General features: G+C 41.8%; 1 protein-coding gene across 5 annotated transcripts in view; it reads left to right on the forward strand.

The window, feature by feature from the left end:
• The window catches only part of prex2 (phosphatidylinositol-3,4,5-trisphosphate-dependent Rac exchange factor 2), a 92,466-nt gene that overhangs the window by 17,827 nt on the left and 49,753 nt on the right, over positions 1-24,886 (forward strand). For 2 of the 5 annotated variants that reach the window (XM_082546619.1, XM_082546620.1), the window contains exons 4-19: positions 1,108-1,212; positions 3,258-3,359; positions 4,170-4,331; positions 6,922-7,055; positions 7,623-7,726; positions 9,221-9,370; positions 9,777-9,918; positions 14,118-14,218; positions 15,200-15,303; positions 15,400-15,449; positions 19,846-19,921; positions 20,816-20,888; positions 22,124-22,266; positions 22,938-23,030; positions 23,660-23,808; positions 23,905-23,990. In XM_082546619.1, the coding sequence (XP_082402745.1) occupies positions 1,108-1,212; positions 3,258-3,359; positions 4,170-4,331; positions 6,922-7,055; positions 7,623-7,726; positions 9,221-9,370; positions 9,777-9,918; positions 14,118-14,218; positions 15,200-15,303; positions 15,400-15,449; positions 19,846-19,921; positions 20,816-20,888; positions 22,124-22,266; positions 22,938-23,030; positions 23,660-23,808; positions 23,905-23,990 (1,774 nt within the window). Of the gene's footprint in view, positions 1-1,107; positions 1,213-2,060; positions 2,266-2,899; positions 3,018-3,257; positions 3,360-4,169; positions 4,332-6,921; positions 7,056-7,622; positions 7,727-9,220; positions 9,371-9,776; positions 9,919-14,117; positions 14,219-15,199; positions 15,304-15,399; positions 15,450-19,845; positions 19,922-20,815; positions 20,889-22,123; positions 22,267-22,937; positions 23,031-23,659; positions 23,809-23,904; positions 23,991-24,886 lie in introns of those variants that run through there. The other 3 variants (XM_082546623.1, XM_082546622.1, XM_082546621.1) reach the window with 3 other exon arrangements.

A 24,886-nucleotide genomic window follows, 5' to 3' on the forward strand; every position in this document is an offset into this window, starting at 1 on the left:
TAACGGTCTTCAAAGTCTAATAAATCTGAGCGTCCTTCTGTTGGGGATAAGGCGAGTTTGTCAGTCGCATCTAGCTGCTGCTCATACAGGTGCAAGAGAGATGACCTGGCAGTATAAGTGGTACATTTAGGTTTATGACATGATGACCTAGCAAGATGGGATATACTGAAAACTTATGACCATAATTCAGTCATGAGCAGTCATGTGTGTCCATAGAGATGAAACAAATTAGACACGCCTAACGTATTATGCAGCGTTTTTCAGAGTTTCCTACTCTGTGTAATTCTTTCATGAAACTTTTATAGCACCAACAAATCACTACAATCTACTCCAGAAATACAAAAAAGCCAGCCAGCTGGGCAGTGCAACTCCCTCTGTGACTCAGGCCTGAACATTAGTTCATGCTGGCTGAAAACTTTCCTTTTGAGAATGCATTGGAATCAGTCAATCCATCGCAAGGCCAGAACATAAACAATTTGGGTGTTCGTAAATAGTCTTCCTCGAAAACACGATTCGAGTCGGGCGATCTGTAAAGTTAATCATAAAGTTCTGTTTTTGTACGCGCTCCCGCTTGTTTTGACAGTTATGTCTCTTCAGATCACCCGCTTCGTCTTCTGCGGCACAGCAGCACGGCTGAAGACTGCGTACTATTTTTGCTGCTTTGTAGTGAGTGATTTAGAGGCTGTGTGGTCTGGGCCCGCTGCGAAAGACAATGAGTATGGATGTCATATGAATGGCTTTGGTGGAAGGTTGTCGGTCATGGCTGCAAGGCAGATGGCAGGATATGATCACTATTATGTATTTGGTGATGAGTGGGACGAATAATTTATATCTTCTCAATTATATATATGTGCTCTCCAGTCAGTTTGCCTCTTTCTCTCTCTCATCTTTCTTTATTTTGCAGTCAGATTTCCTGTCTTCTTTACTGCCCTGTCTGGGTTCATTTGTTTTCTGATGCCCTCCTCTCCTTTCCCATTTTTCTGTTTGACTTTGTTGCCCTCTTTCTGTTGCTTTCTGACCATAATTTCTGCTCCTTACATGTCCGTCCGTCCCCCCCCCCCCTTTTTTTTTTTTTTTTCTCACCTTGACTTTTTCTGGCTCTTGCAGAGGAGCCGTTTTCAGATTTATGACGAATACTGCGGGAACCACGAGAAGGCCCAGAGGCTGCTGCTGGAGCTCAATAAGATCAGAAATGTCAGGACATGTTTACTGGTGAGAAGAGACTCCGAACCTTTGTGCATTTGAAGAAACTGTAAGCAGTCTTAAAAATGTATGTGTTTAGGTTCAGTAACAATTAAATTGTAAGTTCAAGCCTAAATCTGACAAATCTGTTTCAGTTCTTGGTAAAACAGAAACATGATTTCTGGAACAATTACAGCGTCTGAGGTGATTTCTAAGGGCCACTACACACTCTCCTAGGCATACAAACACGCAGTCACCCACACATAGCAGCTGGACAGTGTAAAACCCTCTACTCTGTGTCCCAGTTTGTTTGACAGCTGATGTGGCTCTGCCCCTGTGCGTGGGCTGACTCCCACTTCCTGTTCCGACGTTCTTAGAAACTTTCACTTCCACAGGGGAGCATCATGTTGCGAGAACAAAGTTGACTACGTTCCCACTGCTGGATTGTGTTTAGGGAGGTCAAAAAATGTGCACATTTTTCTTCTCTGTTTATGCACAGGTCCCCAATCATAGTTTTATCCTCTGTTAATAATTTTGGCTCCTTTTTTTGTGTGTGACAGTTATAAGCATCTCATCACACCCTGTGTTTGGAGACGATGAAAAGACGACGCCTTCTTCCAGTAAAGAGTTAAACACTTAGAAAACCTAGAGTATGACGGCAGGTCTGCTTGTATTGATTGGAGACGTCTGTGGGGAAGTGTATGACCTTTTCTCAAAGTGTAATTGATAGGGTGAGAGACAAATGTGCACATGCATGTACTATATACAACTATATGGAAAACTGGTGTCTTTAATCTAAGGAGGCAGTTTAGCCAAAGATATTAACCGACACTGATCTGCTGTGGTCTTTATAGCCTTGACCCTTTGGTAACCTAGCCTGCCATCAGGGCCGTTTGGGTCTCGTGTTACCCTCCAAGCTCCAGTCCGCCATGAGCTTATATACTTCAGGTCATCTCCCAGACCCTACAGTGACCAAGATGGGGATATCCACTCCATATAACCTCCACTATAACCTTTGGCCTGCTGACAGCAATAAAATCTGGTTTAGTGTTTATATTCAGCAGTACCGCTTCTAAATTTCAGGTGAGAGAAAGGTGTGATTGAATATTTCCTCATAATTTGCAATCTACCACATGAATTGTCATGCTGAGGGAGAAAAGTAAAACTTATAGTTTGTGGATAGTGTTGGTAGTGTCGTGATTCCAAAACATGGCTACAAATAACCCAGAAAATACTTCTTACTAAAGTGTAGTTTGAAAGATTACTTCACCTATTAAAATGAAAGAATTGACAGGACTTGAACAAATTGGAGTAGGAAAGTTAGCTATGTGTTTCAAATAGCTTTCTAAATTCATGGCTAACTGTTGAAATGTTTTAGCTAAAGTCTAGTCATAGACAAACACAGCTGAAGTACAGCCAGCTAGCTTGAATTTGGAATAAAAAAGTTGTCAGTAATTTTGCTAAAAGTATAGCTGTAAGTTAAATGTTAGCTAACTCTGAGGGTTAACAGTTGAAATAGCAAGATAACATCATGGCTAAACATCGAAATGGTTAGCTAATGGCACAAATACATTTGTAACGGTTACATCACTTAAAAGAAATAATCAGCTGTTAAATAGTTCTGTATCATTTTGTTAATTTATTGAAGATGAAAATATTTTCACAGCTTTTTGCTAATTTATGCTAACACATAAAGTTTTGTGTATGCATTCGATGTATTTTGATACCTGCTAACTGTTCGGCGCTCTTATTTTAAAACTGGAGACTTTTGAGGTTGTAGCGTCCAGACTTTGGAACAGCCTGCTTGAACAGACTGCTGAAAACTCATTTTATAGGTTAGCTTCTTCATAATCTTTCTCAAATACTTTGTTGCATTTGTTGTATGTTGCAATGAATGTAACACTATATATATGAATCTGTATGCTGGAACATTCATACTTACCTTTTACTAGCTTTAAAGCACTTCGTAACCGGTAATGTTATTTTTTTTTTTTTATTATTAGTACGAATTCTCTGACAATGTTTCATATTTCATTTAACTCTCCTCTGTTATCCTCTCCTCTCAATCCCACCAGAACTACATGTTGCTGGGAGGCAGGAAAAACACAGAGGTCCCACTGGAGGGATATCTGGTAGCTCCCATTCAGAGGATTTGCAAGTACCCGTTGCTGCTCAGAGTGAGTATAGTCTTGTGCACGCTAACCATGTGTTAAAGAGATACCACACCCATGCGCCACCTCTGTAGAGCAACTTCTTCCCCTCTTTTTCGTCCAACCACACCTAGTCATTAGTTAGGGCTGTCCCATCCTATTCACATCAACCTCTGCCTTGCTAATGAAACACTGGCCTCATATTCTGACACGTCTCTGCTTTAGTTCCCTGGCACAGCCACATTGCAGGAATAACACGAGGCCTATCATCACCTCCGCGGCCCAGCTGCGCTTTCAGACACTTTGACTGGGCTCATTCACACTGGCACTCTAGGTTGTTAGTTTTGAAGTTTCCATTTTTGAATGTGAAACGTGAGTGAAATGAAATACATTTTCAAAGGCTTGTTTGAGTTGGTGATCTGAGCTGTCCCTATTCATTTATCTTGTTATGATCTATTAATTCTCCCAGGCGCTTTCTAAACAGCCACCAACATATGCGCAGAGATGTTATGATAATAAGGGGGTAATCCGATGCGTTGCGTTTTTGAAGTCTTTCAGCTGCCAGGGCCGTAAAGTAACACCAATACATCCAGAAGAGTGTAAATTGTGCACTAATAGTAGCTGACATGCTAAAACACAGTGTTTAGACTACAGATTATGAGATTGGCATTTCAGCAGAAGGGTTTAAACCACTAAACTCAAAAACCACGAGAGAGTGAAAAGTGAAGTGCTTTTCATGATGGAGCAATATTTGCCAGCTATTCTTCCAACTGCGTCGCTTTAATTATACTTTTCTGTGAAATTATGTGACATTTTGTGTGATCTGTACATGCGTAGGAGCTGCTTAAGAGGACCCCGAAGAAGCACAACGACTACGCTCTGGTACAGGAGTCTCTGCAGGTGATGAAAGAGGTGTGCTCCAGCATCAATGAGGCCAAGAGACAGATGGAAAAATTGGAGATTTTGGAGGAATGGCAGTCGCATATCGAGGGCTGGGAGGTGAGCCTCAGTAAAGCATATTTAATGATTTATTTCATTAACTTTAACTTAACGTCTTGCTGTATTTCAGAGTTTTGGGGATTTGTTTTGTTTTGTTTTTGTCCTAAGCTGAGCTTTCACTACTTAAGCTGAAAGTCATGACTTATTTAAAGTTACTCAGCCCTGTGCCAGCAAGAATTCCACATGGCCTGACTTGTGTAGCCTTTTAAGCTTTCGCATACTCGCCGGGAACAATGACTTGTATTCACAATAGCCATACTTCTTCTGCATGGTTGAGTTAAAGACGTCATGCTTTGGGGTGAGCAGTCAGATCACCATCGGGTAGATTGCACTTCTTTGTATGTAGGGTTATTTTTCCCCCCCGTAGGTAGGCTTAATAAGGGGTCGTAGCAGTTGGAAAAAGTGTAAAAAGAGATGGTAATTGTACAGAAAGAGGGCAGAATACTTATGTAATTGACCTGGCTTCATGTGAAAGGGCCTTAAGGCTTCCAGCACACATGCACACAGACATGCTGCAGTGTTGATAGAGCCTTTTCAGGCAGCAACAGATATTTGTTTCTAAATAGAAAACAGGCTTTTTGACTAAAATGTTTAGAGTTTCTTGCATTTGACTGACTTGTTCTACTTTTTCTATGGTCACCCACAACTTTAAAGAGTTGCTGTATTATTGGATGCCTTTTAGTGCGAGTGTTTTGCTTTACAGTAAAATATATGGCAGGAACTTCAATAGTGGATCCATTAATACAGTTTAAATCCAACCCAAAACCTCAATGTAAGGCCATTATACAGGTTTTAGCGACACACAACCACACACAAATCTAAGAATAGCGTAATCAGAGTCAGGCTTAGTTTTTGGGTGGGGTGACATCTTGTGTTCAACATAATCCTGGCTGTAGCTACTTTGCAGTTTCCCCTCAGTACTTTTTATTAATTGTAAACATTAGCTCATTCTGGAGCTGGTCCTGCGACTGCTGCACGCCAGGCTCTCCGGCTCTAAATGAGATGGAACTAAGAGGGAGAGAAGAGAGGTGGAGGGAGAAAGAACTGAGTGATGGTTGTATCTTGTTTTTCTGTGTGGGTGTTTTTGAGGTATTTCAGTGGGATGAGGAGTGATTGTGAGAGCCGCTGTTTTTTTTCCATTTCTGCTCCTCCTCCTGGGATGATTGCTTGTTAGCGCTGACCCGCTTCACTGCTGGCTACCCTCGGGGCATCCTGGCAGGTTCACCTCCCGTTTGAGAAGCAGGGCTGTGGCCCAAAGTGGTCGCCATGATTGTGTGCTGCCAGCATTCGTCAGGGTAGTGATTGCCAGTTGGTTAGTGTTGCATGTGTCTGTGTTTTGTCACTGTGCACTATAAAAATATGTTAATTTTAGACTAGAGGGTTGTAGTTTCAAGTTTCATTTCACATTCTGTTCTCTAGTTTAATTAGCATGCTTAAAATGTACTTGAGTTGTAGAGTTTGCTTGATTTGGCTCCCTTAGCTTAAAAAATTCTCTCATCTCTCGAGGTAATTGGCAAATACCACTTAATTCTTTATTTTTTTTCCCTCTTAATTAATGGCATATCCTGCTTTGCAATTGTTATGAGTCATTGTCTTACTATGAAAGTAGATGCTTGAATTCTGGATGAAACGGATGATTGAGGGTTTGAAGTGTGAAGCTTTTTCTATGGAGCACGGTTAATATAAAGAACAAGTGAAAAATGCTGCAAAAGAAGTGCAAATTTAAGTGAATAGGATGGAGGCTCTGTTAAAAGCATGTCTAACACAAAGAGGAAGTGTCAGTTCTTCCATTAAGGACACGCTGCTTTACAATCTGGACCGGTGTGATGTTGCCATTGGCCCCTTCAAGTGACCGAGACCTCTTTCTGTGTCTGGTGCGCACACATTGAAAAGCTGCAAATTAGTTTAACATCTGGTCATGGGCCCTTGAAAGAGTGGGAGAGTTAAAAAGAAAAGTGTGGAGGAAGGAATAAAAGATAGCGAAGAACAGAGCAGGGGAAGAAAAGTGAAAAATGATCAGCAGAAGGGAAGGGAGGAAAAGAAGGGGGGGGGAAAACGTGGGATAGGTTTTGGCCCGCCCGTGTCTCCGTTGGGAGCACATTTTCCGCCTCTGTGCGCATGGGGGTTATTTTTAGCTCTGGAGGGCTGATCAAACGTGGTACATAAATTCCCAGAGCAGGCAAGGTAAGGGGAAAAGACAGCACACTTTATCACTTGCAGCAGGAACCCCAACCAATCTGGTGACCAGACGTGACAGTGCAGCACATGGTTGGACTGGACGGGATGTTGTTCTGTAGAGGCTATTAACGGCCGCGCGTTTTTAAAATCCCACAGCAATCTGCTGTGAGGAAGCGGGGGTGTTTTTACAGACCCCTGAGAGTGGGAAGAGGAAAAAGTTGGGCTCTGTAGTCCCTCCTCCTGTTCAGACAATATATGTGAATGATAAATGCCACAGTTTATATACTTTACTATAGTTTAAAATTAAAACTTGAACTTTGTGCACAAATTCCCACGTCTCTCATGCATGTTAATGACAACTCACCTGTTTTTTTTGGGGGGGGGGTTTTCCTGCACCATTGTCCATTTCCAGGGTTCAAATATCACAGACACATGCACGGAGATGCTAATGCAGGGTGTCCTGCTGAAGATTTCAGCTGGGAACATACAAGAGAGGATTTTTTTCTTGTTCGACAAGCTTCTGGTCTACTGCAAGAAGAAAAATAGGTGACTTTTTATTCATTACTCTTCTCCAGAGAGAATGAAAATATTATATTTGTGCTAATTCCTGTGTGTCTGTCCTCCTACAGAACATTTAAAGTACAGACTTTATAAATAATTCACTGCACCGTTCCTTTCCTCTTACTATGGGAAGTATTTTAGGTTCTGTTTTGTGAGGGAGTTGGAAAAACGTTTAAGGAGGCAGAGATGGAAGACTCATATTAGAAAAGGATTTAGACGAAATTTTGGGTGATTAATCAAGGTAGGGATATGAACCACCACGTTTGGGTAGTATTTTCCTTTTAGATTGATCTTTCAGATAATCTTCGGATGCAAATAATACGACATTTATTCCGATCAGGCAAAACTGAATCGTGAAACTCGTCTAATTAATCTGTGTTTGGCAGCAGGAAACCGGATGAAGAAGCTGAGTATACAGTATCAAGTATTAAATGTAAAGTATTTTGCTACTGATTACCTTTGATGTCAAAATAGGCTGGTAAGTGTGACAGTCTATTAAATATGATTTAAATGTTTAAGGATTAATCATCATCTTGTTTCTCTCCGTCAAAGGCGTTTAAAAAACAGTAAGGCGTCCACCGAGGGCCCTCGCTACCTGTTCAGGGGAAGAATCAGCACTGAGGTGATGGAGGTGGAAAATGTGGATGATGGCACAGGTGAGCAGTGCTCTAAAAGAAGATACCCTGGTTATTTTGGACAGCTGCTGTTTGAGTTTATTATTTTTTGTCATTGCCTGTGCTAACTTGCCAGGACCACTTACAGCAGTTCTGGCAGCAGGAATTTAAATACATGCCATAATAAGCCACACGGAGAAGTAGACAACATAGTCCTTGGCGTGAGCTGGTGCACAACTGTGTGATTTTTACACTTGGATCGCCAATGGAAAAATGAGACTTACCTATAAACATTTTTTAGACGTCTATAGTTACATATCCTTGGGGCTGTGCTGCTGCTGTTCCTCGGTGAACTTGAGCGCTTGTGTCTTTTGGCCTCACATAGCCACTGATTAGCATTTATATTTGTAGAAGCCATCATTTCCTTTCCAACGGTCCTAGATGGGCAGTAATATTGGGTGTTTTTGGTGAGGGATGGATGGGCTTGGGTCTGGATAAACAGGCGAGGCAGGCGGCAGAGCAGTAACTTGTGGGTGTTCTTCACCACAGGCGGGAGATCTCAATCTTAAAGCCAGGGTGACTGGATTCTTTTAGCTTGGATTCCTATGTTAACAAAGTGCCACGACTTTTTCCCAGGCGCACACTTGCTGCCTGAGGTTGAAACACGCCCTCGGGGCATTCCATATAAAGGACACCACCACCACACCGTCTGTGTTTTTAGACGTGATTGTAATTGATGATTGTAATGGGTCGCTTTTTGTGATAAGCTTAGAAAGAAAAATCAAAGGAATGTTGGGAAGAGACTGGAAGGGGTTCCTAAAAGATGAAAATGATGATGGGTCAAGAGTTCACTTCCTTTATCTGGAGGCTTCTTAACATGTATATACTACAGGCATAGTTAATCACAAGTACGCACCAGCTCTGAAGGAGTATTCTGAGGACTCAGTAGTAAATAATGCTGATTGATGGTCCTCCTTCTGCATTTGTTCCCTCTCGTTTATCTCATTAAAGGAGAAGAGCGATAATCAATGAACCACTCGATAGAAAGTCTGATAGTAGAGCAGGGAAAAATGAGTCCGAGTCCAGCATTTGCAGTAAGACAGAGTATGATATTCTCTGGATGTTGTTTTTTGTTTTGTTTTATGTATTTTTTATTAAAAATAGACCACACGCTGCTATAAAGGAAAGCAATAACTCATCAAGAGGCATGTTTTTTTTTTTTTAATTTATAGATTGTTTTTTTTCTTCACTCCTTTATAGTAGCGCTGATGTCACTATGTCATTCGGCTTTGCTTTTCTCTGCAGCGACTCACTTTGTGCCCCATGTTATTGCTGTGTTTCATGCGGTAACCCTTATTTACTGTGAACCCAACTTCCCAATAACTCTGTTTACAGTGTCACGATCAGTGTACCCACAGACTCATGGCCTTCCCCTTTCAAATATGAAAAAGTTCTCGGATTAAATAAGTCCTCCCCTTGCAAAGAGCTAACTAGAAGGAGCTGAGATTGTTTCTGCCTGTGTTTTCTCCTCCTCAGCTGACTACCACAGCAGCGGGAACATAGTGAACAACGGCTGGAAGATCCACAACACGGCCAAGAACAAGTGGTTCGTCTGCATGGCCAAGACCCCGGAGGAGAAGCAGGAGTGGCTGGAGGCCATCATGAAAGAGAGGGAACGCAGGAAAAGTAAGCAACTGTTTGTCAGTGTCAGGGCTTTTATTACACTCAGGGAAAGCTGGTCAATGTTTTCTCCTTAGCATCTGTCTTGATTTAAATAACTGAAAATATAGGCTGCGTTTTGGGAAAATCGATACAAAGCAATATAACTTGAATGATTAAAAACGCAAATAGATCCCAGCTGCGAACAGCATGTGGGATCTGCATCTAGGACTGAAGGGGGTTTCTTGAGTAGCTGTGTTATTTCCCTCAAGCAGATCACATGATGAAGGCTATTGCAACTGCTGATTATCTTGTCAAATTAGGAGACATTAACCTTCTCCGTCTAGTGATTGATGCTTTTAGTATCGGAGCTAGGTGCAAAGATTATTAATGCGGTGATACTGACGGGCTCTTTGCACCCTCTCCTGTGTAGGTCTGAGGCTCGGCATGGAGCAGGATACGTGGGTGATGGTGTCAGAGAAGGGAGAGAAGCTCTATCACCTCATGACCAAGGGTAACCTCATAAAAGACCGGAAACGCAAGCTCACCACCTTCCCCAAGTGTTTCCTGGGAAGGTAAGGATCCTTCTGCTGGTCTTGATGTTTATTCCATCGAGTGTTCAGCCCTATGGGTTTTCTCTGTGTCATGTAAGCATTTTACCTGTGAGTAGGTCAGACTGCATGACTGTGCCAGGAGCCTTTCAAAGATTAAATCTGTATTCTGTGTGTCTCTAAAGATTTATAGGACCTTGTACTTGATGTTAAAAGAAGTGGTATTAGTAATGTAACGTAATAATAAATATCAATTGGCCAGGATTTGTAAAGACAGCTGCTGGAAAGAAGAAAGCAATGGCACTTTCTGCTCAAGAGACTCTGTGTTGTGGAGCCGCCATCTCAGTCACGGGAAAATGAAATCCAGCGAGATTTAGCCCATGAATCTTATTTAAGGATTGTTGGTGTGGTGTCTGGGGATGGATCGGCCACTGAATGCCAGTCATAAATCACAGGCTAGATATCCCTGCGCGGCTCAGCTGACTGCCCCTTTTGCTCCCTCGCCCATGTTAGATTATAGTAAGCTGTCTGCAGAGAAATCCATGAGGTAATTGTTGTAGAAGGTTCATTATGCCAGAGGGCAGCTCTGTCTGTGTGTGCGTGTGTTACCATCAGAGTGTGTCACGCTCATTGTTGTCCTTGAATTTTCACAGTTAATTTGGGCGCGCTTTCCATATTTACTTTTGAGTCTGAATATGACTATCTCTCCTGCACTCGCTGACAGGTGACAGGTAAAAATATTTACCGTGAGTGGAGCTTTGCTGAAAATCTCGTCCTTGGGTTATTTTAGGTAAGCAGAAGTTGATGCCACCATTTGGGTATTTTGCTTTCATAATGTGAAATGCAGACGAATTGGTTTCACGTCAGTGTTGTAGGTTTCTGCGCACTTGTGTGCTTTAATGAGATAAAAGACTTGAATGCCTGACAAGGACGAACTTTTTTTTTTTTTTTTGTAGTTCTACTTCAAATGAGATCAAATATGTGGGCACAGACACTTTTATCGGGAATCTGGGAACTGCAAAACTCTTTCGCTCGGTCCATTTGACATGTTCAGCATCCTCTCTTGTTATATAGCATCTATCCCATATTGTACCCCAATGTGGGAAGAGGACAAAGTGTGACTGAGAAGGTGGCGAACGTGGATAAAGATAATAAAAACAAGAAGCTTCTGATGATGACGTGTGGCAGCCAAAAATATGTTTACAGAGGGACGCCTGTAATTTTAAAGGCTCAGCTAAATCATTGAATGCTTCCAAAAGACGGCCTGGGTTGGATTCTGTTCAAGTTCTGATCCTCTCTAACAAATTTGCCTTGTAAACACTCCAGTACAATTCAGAATGAGCCATGTTTTCCATTTGTTATAAAATTGTACTTTCAGTTTGTTTTTCTTGAGTTGTTACAGTCACGTTGAAAATCTCCCGAGCTTATACAGTCATGTCAAAATCCCTGTTATTTTTAAAAGCATAAAGAGAGAGGAGGGGAGCAAAAACCAACCAAAAAGTCCAATTGGACATAGTTGTGGCCAAGTTACATGGCATGGTGGTTTGAAATGAAGGGTTACTTTCTCCTTTGGTCCACACAGACAACACCAGATCCCTTGCGGTCTGGAGAAGGAATGGATCTGTCAGCTGAAAAGATTAGCAGGATCAAACACTAGTCCGATGCGGTCATCTTGTTGAGTCTGAAGCGATCATATGGTGAGAAAGAAGCTCAGGGAAGCTTTCTTTGAAAACCTATCCCCTTACACCTGGATGACCACTTGTGGGTAAAAGGACATCTCTGGCCCCTCGGTACTTCTCCTGTCTGCACTGATTTCGGAGATGATTACATGTAGGCGTAATTGGCTTATGGAAACCAGCATTGTATGTCTCTGATGAAAACCACATTGCCTATGGCTTCAAGTCAGCCCACTCCCTCCATTGTGAAATGCTTTGCCATTATCCCCTTTCCACGCCTCCCCCTTTTTCTTTCTGACTTTTTCTTTTTAAAACAGAGGGCTATTTCTGTGTCTCAGAAAAATGTTATGATCTTATTTGAGGTTAGTTTTCTGCGAGAGGGTAATTCATCAAAGAAAATGTGTGTGAGAGCCACCTAGTCTGACATTATCATCCAATTTTAAACCTGAAACAAACAGAAAAAACATTTTCTACATATGATGGACTCTAGCAGTATATTGTCGTGACAGATGCTGGTGAGTATCTATGACAGTTATAGTAAATGGACTGGTTCTTGTATAGAACTTTGCTACTCTGCTTGAGCACTCAAACCGCTTTATACTACAAGCCTCATTCACCCACATATTCATACAGTCATAAATGCTTACACTTGGATGAACGCATCGGGAGCAACCCCTTATGCACCATGATCATGGACATGGGAAATGATATTGGAAAATGGAGAAACATGCGTAATTGCTTTCTTGCTGAGAGTTCTGTAAGAAGCCTTTTTATCTCTTGCAATGCTCTTCCTGTTCTGTAAATATGAAGTTATGCCAGCGGGTAGTTTGTTCAGCTCACCATAAAGACCACATGGGGGGAAACAGCTTGGCCGTCTCTGCCCGAAGGCACTAAAATGTATTTAAATGAAGCACCTTTAAAGCGCACTAATTAACACTTTCTGTCTTGTTTGTTTAGTCTATACCTAAGCATGTGTATATGAAGCTTCAGTTAGAGGCAACCACATCTTCTGACTGCCAAGCCAAGTACTACTCATATTAAACAAGCATAAAGACCTCCAGAAGTTCTACATAGAGCGTCTCTCCCTGCCCCCAATAATATTTTTTTATGTGACTTCTGCTGGAAATAAAAGGATTATCCTAATTTCCTAAAAAGTTGACCTTTAAGCTTTGAATCTGTTTTAACCTTGTAAAATATTTGATTCAGTGGGAGATTAAAAAAAAAATAAATCCATGACAACATATAAGTAACCACAAAAATTCAAGTTTGGCTAGGAAATGTTACAAAAAAATGAATTCACCCAGTTTAACACACACACACACACACACACACACACACACACACACGTGAGGTGTTTACCTGGCATCATATGCAACTTGGTTTAGTATCTTGCCCAAGAGCCCTTTGGCGCACGGAGTTGCAGCAAACCTTGTGATTAGTGGGCAGTGTGCTCTACACTTGGGCCAAGGCTGCGCAGGATGTTTCCAGTTTTCTTCCATTTTTACTCGTAACTAGCGGCTCCATAGTGTAGCAGTGTTCATCTAACGAGCGAAAGAGCCCCAGTTTGATCCCAGAAAGATGCACAAATCCTTTTGGGGGTTATTTCAAGAAGGTATAAAAGCCATATTCAACTCCATCATTGACCTTTTCAGATCATTTCTCCATACAGAGGTTGTTATAGGTTTGTGGTTTCCCCCGAGGTTTATTTTGGAGTGAAAAGACATCAGCAATCAGTGGTTCAAGAGTGTGACAAGCTGGCGGTGGCGTGTTCAGTAGTTGTTTCTCTAAAATCGTTTAAAAAAATGCTGCTTTTGGCTCAACTTTGACACCAGTTGCCCCCATCGTGGCCTGGAAGTGTGTTCCACAGGCTTTTGCGGACAGACGGGACATCAAGGATGTAATCAGATAGACTGCCGCTGCATTGCCTGTTCATGCTCAGTCCTCTCTGTCTTTACTCTCTGTCTCTTTTATTGAGTCACTAAATTATAAAGAATTATCCCATTAAGTTCATTTGGGCCAGAACATTGGATGCTGTGTTTGGTCCTTTTAGTGGTTGGTTTGTTTTTCTCTATCTAGTTGTAAATGGTGCAGAGGGGGGAAAAACCCACCCCCTAAAAAAACGTGTTTTTCTATCAAGAAATTCCCAAGCTTGAGTCAAATCCTCTGTTATTGATGTTATTAAATTGTGTGTCTAAATTAAATAAAGTCAAACTGGACAAAAAGCGAGAACTAAGGCCTGCTGGTTGTTTTAACAAACAAACCTGGGCCTTGACTGTAAATAAATCATTCCCCCTTTGCCAGCCCGGGTGTTTGTTGCCATAGTCACGTTGATTTAGAGTAAATGCAGTTTGTAGAAAGTTATGAAGGCTGTTTCTTCTCTTCTCTCTCCAATAATCACAAACATTGCCCTTTTATGAAGCGAGGAAATTTCCCATGGGTTTTCTGTGCATTTGTGTTGTGTTGTTGCGACTGAGCCACGTATGTTGCTGTGCCAGTTCTTTATTTTGAGCTTCTGTTTTTTTGAAATTTATTCCCCCACCCGACCAGTGAGTTTGTGTCCTGGCTGATGGAAATCGGTGAAACGGACAACCCAGAAGAAGGGGTTCACCTGGGTCAAGCTCTGCTGGAGAATGGTATCATCCACCACGGTTAGTTTTTCATTTTTATCTCCCGTCCTCTCTCCCACTCAGACCCGCTTTATCATCCTTTGCTGTCCCACATATTAAATCAAATCTGCCACAGTCTAATTTACTTTGTGCTGCACAGTGTAGAGCATGCAAATGCCTGCCATTCCCTAACCTAACCTCTAGACATGTCTGAAGAATGCTGTACTTTCACTCTTTGGCTGGAGTCTACAAAGTAGCTGTGGCTCTCTTATTTATTTCTTAGCAGGTGTCCCATTTAAACACAGCTTTGACACAATGTTTAGGTAAGGGATTATAAATATTAATCTTTTCTTTCCTTAATGTTTGTGTTATATTTTCTCAGCTGCTGTTCTGTGGCTTTGGGTAACAAGTGTGTTTAGTGCATGAGACTTTAAGCTGGCTAACGCTCTGCATTCACACTAAATGGCGCATGCAGCCCTGCATGGTTTTTCTTTCTTTCTTTTTTCTTTCTTTTTTTTCCTCAAAAGTGTAGGGCCCCAAGTCAAGTTGTATCTTAAATCACTCAGGGGCACTTTATTGCTTCCTCAGTGAGAAATGAGATGGGGCTTTAGAGCTGTTCCTGACAGAGAGGAATAACTCAGAGCCCCTCCGAGCTCTCTCTCACGGTGCAGTTAGCAGTCCCCATGCGAAAAACGATAGAATATCTTTTTATTTAAAAAAAAAAAAAAAAAACTTTAATGGAACCCGCTCAGCTGCAGCCAAGAGTACGGAGCCAGCTTTTATGACTGCTGGGGGGTCTACACGCAGTCCCCTGAAGCGAGAAAAGCAGGAAGCTCTGAGCAGCTGTGCTATCTGTGACTGCTCTGTGTGGGGTTGGAGTCCTTTTCTTGTCTGGAGAGCTTGTTTCTCTGTGCAGCCCTGCTTGGTTTGAATGTGTTTTGGTTTTTTTTAATTTTCACATTTAAAGCAAACTGAATAATGCTCCCCTTCACTCTGGGGCCTGAATGTGTGGCATTTCTTTAGTCACAGACAAACACCAGTTCAAACCAGAGCCCGTGCTCTACCGTTTCCGCTACGACGACGGCACCTACCACCCGAGAAGTGACATGCACGATGTTATATCCAAGGTAACAGTGTTGCGGTGGAAACGCAAGTCGATTTAAAATCGCACTTTAAGCGCATATCGCTGAAATAACCCAAAGTCTCTCTCCTGTTCCTCACAGGGTGTTCGGCTGTTTTGTCGTCTTCACAGCCTCTTCACTCCCGTCATCAGGTGGGCGGTCATTTTCTTTTCCACTCCATTGCAGTCAAGCCAGGTGGGGGCACGTGTAGTTCAGCGTCTGGCTTTTGTGCCTAAAAATAACCCCTGCCTGCCACATACGAAAAAGTGACTAAGAGGGATTAGGTTGTGAACTATGAGCTCATTGTTTTCGAGGACTTGTGAGGAGTTGGCACAGGCTCCTGTGGGTGATTGAGCATGACAGGTTTTATCTGGCTGTTCTCAAGACACAGATGTGCTGAAAGAAACTGAATCTATTCCCTCAATTTCCCTTCGATGTTTACATTCATGCTTAAAACAAAAATTGGTGATATTGTGATGAATCTCACATCATTTTTGATGCATCCGAGAGGAAAGTTTGTTGGAAAATGTTGTCATGATGAAGAATGTGAGTTAAGTGGGTGATCATTTGATTACAAAGAAGGTCCTCCTACAGTTTCCCCTTTTTGTTTGTGTGTGTGTGTGTGTTTTATAACCTAACACATGGTCTTGATCAACATGGTAAGCAGCTTAAAAGGTAATTCTAAATATCTGGTAGTTGTAGTAAGTAGTAAGTTTGACAAACATTCCCATATTTGTGGTGTTTTTACTTGCTTTTGTGGAGAGATCTTAATTTCATTCCACATTTTCATCAGTATAAAACCTGTTGTTCAATAAATAAAGCCAAAAATTAAAGTTATTCATGCAGATTGTTTTGTCAAAAATATATGACCAGGTTTCTGTGCTTGTCCCACTAGACATCAGTGTGGCGTTCGATACTGTTACAGCAATAAGAGATGTTGTGGGTATTGAAGGTACTGTGCAGTGGTGAGTCGGTGAGTCCTTTTCAAACACAAAGGTTAGTTAGCGAGTTCTCCAGGGTTCCGTGCTAGGACCAGTTCTATTTACATTATACATGCTTCCTTTAGACAGTGTAATTAGAAGGCATAGCATATGCATTGTCACTGCTATGCAGATGATAGCCAACTTTTTCTATCCATGAGGCCATATAACACACACAAATTAGTTAAATTGCAGGAATGCCATAAGCACATGAAGACCTGGATGACCTCAAACTTTCCATTTCAGATAAAACTGAGGTTATTGTATTTGGTCCTAGAAATCCAAGAAATGCAGTATCTAGCCAGATGCTCACTCTGGCTACATTACTCTGGCATCCAGTAACACTGTGAGGAATCTTGGAGTAATTTTTGACCAAGATATATCCTTCAATGCGCATATTAAACAAATATGTAGGACTGCTGTCTTCCATTTCCATCCAGTATCTCCAACATTAAAAACATCCTGTCTCAGAGTGATGCTGGAAATCTAGTTCATGCATTTATTACTTCTAGGCTTATTAATTCCAGGATGTCCTAAAAACTCCCTGAAAAGCCTCCAGTTGATCCACAATCAACTAAATTCAAGACTACAGTTTCCCTCGGATGAGTCTCTGTACCTTGCAGCATCACGTGGCCCAGTCACAGCTCAACAGTGCCTCATTTTTTTTTTTTTGTCTCAAAAACAGCTCTTAACACATTTCATTTAGAGTGACTGACATCATATTGATCTTGTTTTTTGAAAGGCACGCAGAGCCATTCCTGATTTAAAATGACATACAGCATGATGCAAAACAGTAATTAAACTTGGAAAATAAGCATGCTGGCTGGATAGAATGAGTAATGAAACTAATGTGACTTCTCTCAGTATCTTACAATAAGGGAAAATACTGGAAACTCCCCAAAGTGGACTCATCCAGCGTAGGCTATATAGAAATTGTCACTTAGGCAAGTGCTTTTTGTTTTTAAAGCTTTACCTAGAGTGCCTAAATGTTTATTGGAGTATACAAGTTCTTTAAAAATCAGGCCTCGTTATATCTTAGAGACCTCACAGTGCACTCTCAGACTGCAGATTCCTTGGTTTTTCCAAAAGCAGAGAGGGAGGCAAAGACTTCAGCTACTCTCAGGATTTCTTTTTTGGAACCAGCTCCACGTTTGGACTCAGGACAGACACCCACTCTGTTTTTAATATTAGATTTAAAAATGTCTTTTTTGATAAAGCTTGTATTTAGGGCTGGGTCAGGTGACCCTGAGCAATCACTTAGTTATGCTGCCATTGGCTTAGGCTGCCAAGGGACTTCCCATGATATAATGAGGACTTCTTTCCATCCATTTCCTTCTTTGCTTCCTTGCTTCCGTAGTTTGGATTTTGTCCTGCCCTCCTGTGCTCACCCCCTAACTAGTTGCAGCACATGGCTGCCCCTCCCTGAGCCCACTTCTGCTGGAAGTTTCTTCCTGTTAAAAGGGAGTTTTTCCTTCCTGCTGTCACATAATCCATACTCATAGAAGATTGTTGGAATTTTGTCTACTAATGTAGACTCTCTACCTTAGAGTGGCGACTGTTGTTGTGATTGGCGCAGTATAAATAAAATTGGATTGAACTGAGCTGAATCTGCTGGCCTGCTTTGGTTTTTACTTCTTATAATCTGACTTTAATTCTATTGCCACCTGCTAATGTGTCGTATGGCGAAACACAACATCAGAGTTGGCTGTTTATACTGATTTCAAATAACCCGAATAAAAGCTTGAATTTCACAACTATAAAACTGTGCCATGGCTAGCGGGGGCACGCTGATCCTTCATCTGTCCTAGCATAGAGACTTTTTTGTTTGCTCTAACTGCAAAAAACCCCAAAGGGTGAATTTGTGTGTGTATGTTTGGATTGTCAGCATTCAGTCCACTGGTGTTTTTGTGTTGAGGCCAAAACTCTTGGCGTAAAAACTCCTGTTGGTGAACTTGAGTTGTGTGCGTTGTTAGCTCACATATCTGCGCAGCGCATTCTCCCTGGGAAGCCAGTACAATGCATCACAGGGCCTGGGAATGCCAGAGTTTAATTGGAGCAACCAGCCCCTGCCTAATTAGGTGGAATTTCCTGGCAGAGTAAGAGCGATTAGGCAAAGATGGGGGTATATACTATGCAGACCCCATAACCCTCTGCAGCTTCTTTGCCCCCCTTAAGCCTCTGCTTTCATTACAAGAAATCAGTGAAACCAGCCACTCCAGGGGATCTCGCTGCAAAGGAGCAAATGCCCACTTAAGCTGTTGTACACAGTTATATGTTGAAATAGATAATAAGAACAATTTTTCATCATGTACACAGGGACACTAGAGCCAAGGCCACTCATAAATATTCTTTACATACAATGGGGGAAAAAACTGTCATTTTTACCTCAGCATTTGAAATGTTGACAAGTTTTCCTCATTATGCTGAGGAGTCCTCCAGAAGCTCAATATTTACTGATGCATGGGTAGGATTTTCAGAATAACAAACAGTATGGAAAACTGCTTGATTAATTTCTCACTCCTGAGCAGTGGATTAAAGCTTGAACTTTCAGCATCCTCCGTGTAATTTATTCTAAGGAGTACTTAGAAAGTACGACAGTTGCATCCGTTTGCTCACAAAATGTCAAGACAAACTTTGTCATTGGACAGCAAGTTAAAAACCACCTCTCTGACCTTTCCCTCTGTTACTCCTCAAACTGCTGTTTCCTTATCCTCGACATATGGCTGCCCAATGGGCCGTTGTTTACCCCCATTTTTCACTCTGACAGCCTCACTTTGCACCAGCCGCTGAAGCCCAACTCTCACTGGCTCTAGTATCCCATTTTGGGGGAAATGCAGGGTGGCTCTTGGTTCCTCTGTCAGAGTGGTTTATGCATGGTGCGACATGGCTTCCAGCTGTACCGTCCTCATCCAAGACTAGCGCAGGCTGTCAGGCACAGTTATGTAACAGAAAGCTTCAGAATGGATCAAACATGGCCGCGCTTGGCCTCTAACAATTCACTTTCTGAAGAGTACCAGGAGTCTGAAATCAGACTTTAACTTGGCCCACAAGTCTTGTTTGACTTGTCTGAACTGTGTGTGCTAGAAAGGCCTGTGTATGTTTAGTTTTGTGTCCGCGTGTGTAAGCGTTTGCATGTGCTGGAAGCGGTGGAGTGGTGTAAGTCACGGTGGTTCTGGACTTTCCCGGCCCTGCAGCTCAGCCCCTGCGTGTCCCCGGGGAGGCCCCTGTATTCATGGGAAAGTCACGGCTCCATTTCAAACAGCATTCTCGGGGTCTGGCAAAGTGCGGCTGTGTGGGTAACACTGAGAAAAGCAACCCCATACTGACATGGAGCACCCCAAGGCCAAACACCAGCCAGTACTTGAAACGAGGCCACATCTCGCTGACACTGGGAATTATTATCCCTCCTTTTGGGCATTGTGTTTAAATAGACCAAGCAATTATTTCTCTACATATTCTTTGCCTACATTTTTTTTTCACATTTAAAGCAAATAGTAAAATTTAAAATACCAAGAACTTTCTTTTCCAGATCCCTCTATTGATATCTTCTGCTTTTGTGCCCATCCAGGGACAAGGACTATCATTTACGGACCTACAAATCAGTGGTCATGGCTAACAAGCTCATAGATTGGCTTATAGCACAGGTAAGCTCTTTCGCTGCTTCACAAATGTTATTTAATAAGAATACAAGTTGTTGAATTTGTCTATTTTGCTTGTGCAAAGAATTTGATGAAGTTAGATTATTATTCTGAACACCATTTTTTTTTCTCTTTAAATTCAGATACTTTCATATAGTTTCTTGTGTGTTTTTTAAGAAGACACCTTTCCATTAGTTTCTGGCCATGTTGAAAACACATGTCCCACCTCTTCCCCTTTCAAGCATAGAAGTTTAAAAAAAATAATTCTGGGAGCGTCTGCTGTTGTTACACGTCAGTCACTTCAGATGTGCAGCAGAAAAAAAGACACCATCAGACTTGAAGCTCTCAAAGGAGCCGAGAGGAAACGAAAAAAGAAAAGCAGAATTGATTGGATAGCAAAGCTTTATTGACTATGACAGGAAGTTCTGAGGTTGACAGATTGATAGTCCTGTTCGGGACGACAACAAAGGGATGAAACATATATGGCGACCAGCAACCACAGAATCACTGGCAGTCATTACATGCTTGTGTCTGCGTAAATGTGCATGTGTGTGATTGCGGTATTCCATATGCATGTGTTTGAGTCGGTGCAGTGGAGTGGCTCTCGCTTCTTCAGTGGGACTTCAATAGCTGTCACACTATACTGTCTAGACATGATTTTGGCTCTGTTTAAGATCGAGTGTGCAGAGGCTCTGCTGGCCTTGAGGGCTTTTGGACGCAAGAACAAAGGAGGGGTGTGAATGTGACATTTTGACTGCACTCTAAACACACAATGTCCTTTGTTCTGTTTTCTCTCATCCTCCTTTGCTTCTTTTTTTTATCTTCTGACTTATTCACTATACCCACTCTTCACGCTTACATCTGTCTTATTTCTCCCGCGTGTCCACTCTTCTGGTGCAGGGGGACTGCAGAACGAGGGAGGAAGCGGTGATCTTGGGGGTGGAGCTCTGCAACAATGGCTTCATGCATCACGGTACGGCACTTTCCACTCCTGATTAAAATAAAAGGGGAAAAAATCCTGCAGTAAATGAGAGATGAATGCTTTGGTGAAACCACGCAGAGGGCGTCTGGCATTTAGCGTCCTGTTTTAGAACATAACCACACTTGTTCTTTTTCCATTTCTACTTAATATCCCTCTGACATGCTACAGGAATAGAACTATTTTCCAAACCAGTGAATATAAGTGCGTGTGTGATGCTTGCATACCATCATTAATTCCATGTATGCATGTTCCCATATACTGTATGCACTGTATATGTCTTAAGTAACTAAGTGCTATGGGTAAATACATGAAAACTGTTTATCTGTAAGTGCAAAACAGACAGTGGCCATGGTTACAGTTTGCTTATGAGAGTCGGATTTGTTTTTAACTGCGCACCTCCCCTGTGCCAAAGTCCACATCATGCACACTACAGTATGAATCACAGCATGTCACCTCGTACCCCCATGATGCAACTGCTTCAAACTACCCGCAGTTCAAGCCTCACACTACAAATTACCAGCACATCTCCAGAACATAACAACCCCAGCCATCAAACTTCCTGTCACTTCCACTGCCTACAGGGTAATTTCATAATTTCATTTCGTGCCTGTAAGTTATTTGCCCTCACAATGTAGCTATATCTGATCTTGAGAGGAATGAAGTGAGGAAATGTTAGAAGGAAGCTCTGTTCTTTCCCCTCAGGGCTATTTTTTGGTTTAAAATTGAAAGTCATAGTGGATATGTTATGTTGCCCCTGAGACCTGGTTTGTTCAAAAGATTTTTTTTTCCTTTTGCCATAAAAGTGGGGTCTCATTGTTTCCCAAAGTGTCTATTTGTGCATTTGGCGTGCAAATACTACTGCGGTCACACTTAGATGGGTTTAAACTTCTTAGCGTAATGCAAAAAGAGTTTTTTGCTAAATTTAACATGTTCTGCTTCTGCACAGCACCACACAGTGAGGTTACTCCCTCAGAAGTTGTCTGGGTCCAACATTTTAAATCCACCTTTCAAGTAACAATTTTTTCCGACACTCGCATACATTAAAAAACAATTAAAATTAGGATCTCCTATTACTTTCAGATATAGGTAGGAGTCAGATAACAAGCTTTAACACATTCACATTTAGCTATCACATTAAACTGTACTTGGCATTTGTAGCTAAATCTGTGGACTGTTGAACTTTCCAGTCACACTTTTCATATGTGACTTTGTTGTCACTCCCTCAGTGCTGGAGAAGAGTGAATTCAAGGACGAGCCCCTACTGTTCCGCTTCTTCGCTGATGAGGAGATGGAGGGTTCCAACACAAAATACAAACCTATGAAGCATGACCTGAAAATACTTGAAAATGTCATCTCCAAGTCTCTCCTGGTGAGTGCTCCTTGGTGGATTATTGATCGATTATTGCTCACTCCGACTGATATGCTGTGGCTTGCTGGGATTTAAGATAAGATAGAACTTTATTAATCCCTCGGGTGGGTTCCTCTGGGAAATTCGACTTCCAAAAAAAGCACAGCAACGACCAAAGTTACAGTTACAGAACTGTTATATATATATATACACACACACACACACACACACACACACACACACACACACACACACACACATATATAAATACAGAGACAAATATAAATAAAATATATAAAGGGGATAAATAGAATAAATAGGAATAAAAAATAAAAATACAAGTGAATTGCACATTTCAAGTATTGAGTCTATTGCACTGTTTATTTATTATTTATTTATTATTATTATTATTATTATTTATTTATTTATTTATTCACAACTTGGAGCAAAGTGGAAACGCTGTAAATCATTATGCAGCACACAGCTGTGAGAAGTAAAAGTAATAACGCTACAAAAGTCCATTTTATACCTTGGTAAGCAAACCTTGTTTGTTTTTTTGTTTTTTGCAGCAAGCGAGCAGACAGAAATGTGTGTGCTATCGGTCTTTAATAGTATCTTCTTCTGCTGTGTCCGTGTTTGTGCTTGGTCTGCTCGCTTGGGATTTTGCTGATGCGAGACATGTTGTTTTCCAGATAAGGCCCAGTGATGGAGGCTATGGCTTTACCCTGGAAGAGAGGAATCAAGTCCCCATAATCAAATTTGTTGAGAAGGGCTCCCCAGCTGAGGTGACACGGTCTCACACACAGAGATGCACAAAAGCACAATCGTGAAGTTTCTTCTGTACTTCTTTGAAGCCTTTTTGCAACGTGTTAGTAATGTTTATGCAAAAAAAAAAAAAAAAATGCATTCCAGGCATAAAGCTCTCCTCGAGTTGCTCCTCATTTAGCAGATCATAGGTTATAGAGAATAGGAAGGAGCACTGCTAATGTGATTGCTTTGATTTTATTTTCAAAGATGAAAGTAAAGGCAGAGCTGTTTTGCAGATGTGCCAGCCAGTAGAAGTCTTTTGTTATTAAAATGTGATTCAGTCATTAGTCACGAAAAATAGAACCTCGTGACTCTTTGCCCTTCCTCTAAACCTGCTTTATTGTGATGTGGCACTAATGCTACCTTTAGTGCTTTCATACAAATATGTGTGATGTCTTAAAAAAAATTAAATCCTCAACAGGATCCAGCTGTGTGCTGACAGACACAAGTTACCCAGTGTTGTCTCCTAATGCTGGGAGTGTGCGTGCTTTTCATTGTGATTCAAACAGTCCACTGTGATTCTGCGTCACATTAAGACCGAATGTGTGACTTAATCCTTTTCTATAATTTATATTTATTTCTCTTGCTCTTCATATTCTCTTTCAAGATGGCTGGTCTGGAAGTGGGGAAGAAGTTGTTTGCTATAAATGGAGACCTGGTGTTCCTCAGGCCTTTCTCTGAAGTTGAAGCTCTCCTCAAGCAATGTTTTAACAGCAAAGGACCCCTCCGAGTGCTGGTCAGCACCAAGCCTAGAGAGTAAGTGTCAGATCTTTGCACGCACACGCAATGTCAGTTTCATCTTATTGTGTGCATATCCCAGCTCGGTAATTTACTCTTTCCTTTCATTTCCAGGACGATTAAGATTCCAGACTCGGCCGATGGCTTGGGATTCCAGATCCGTGGATTCGGTCCTTCTGTGGTCCATGCTGTTGGGAGAGGTAAGAGATTGCAGTTTCCACCACTTGAGCTGTCTGGCCTCATCAGCAAAAGTCTTTCCATCACCTCTTTGTTATTGTGGCACAGCTGGCGAGCAGCTGCTACACCAGCTTTGGGGGTGTGCGTGACTTGGCTGCGGTGTGACATGATCGCAATGATTTCCATGCACCTACTCGCATTTTTCTTAGCAGTTCGATTAGGATAGGAAAGTTTGATAGGAAAGGCTTTGTTCAGCAATTCTCCTTCACCGATCAGTTTGATAGGAAAGCACTCTGCATTTTTTTGCTCTAAATTCATCAGGCCTCTTACCTAATGCAGCATATTTAGTTGCACTGCTATCAGGGCTGGCATGAGGTAGGGTCCAATCAAAAAACAATTCGTCTCCATCTCAAGGGAATTGAATCTTTTATTTTTCCCCGCCTTAAGCAATCTAAGTCAGATTGCAGAGTATGTGCTTTCGTGTCAGCGTGCATGTGTGCGCCTGCATGTGTTGACTTGATGATGTGGTTGCTTGGGAACCTGGTGTGTGTTTAAGTGGATGCTGCGATCCCCGGGGACAAAGCTCAATATATATAGGAGGTGTCTCATTCCTTGGACTGTTCCCTGGTGTCTGAGGTCAACAGGAGCTGGTAATACCAATTAGAGATGAAGAAACCGAGGCACAGAAAAAGAGCAGTTGCACAAAAATCTCTGTCGTGAAATTAATTTCACACAGCAATTCAGCGTATTGGCACTGTTGCTTGACACCAGTGTTGCACATTTTTGTAAAATAAGTGTTTAATGCGAACCAGGCATCTATATTTTTACAGCTGTGGTCAGCAGTTTACATACACTCATCATAGGCACGAATGCCATGGTTTGTTTGGGGGTTTGATTTCTTTAAACTTTTGTCTGCAGT

The sequence above is a fragment of the Aulonocara stuartgranti genome, assembly GCF_965226115.1.
Source record: "Aulonocara stuartgranti genome assembly, chromosome: 9".
Taxonomy (NCBI): Eukaryota; Metazoa; Chordata; class Actinopteri; order Cichliformes; family Cichlidae; genus Aulonocara; species Aulonocara stuartgranti.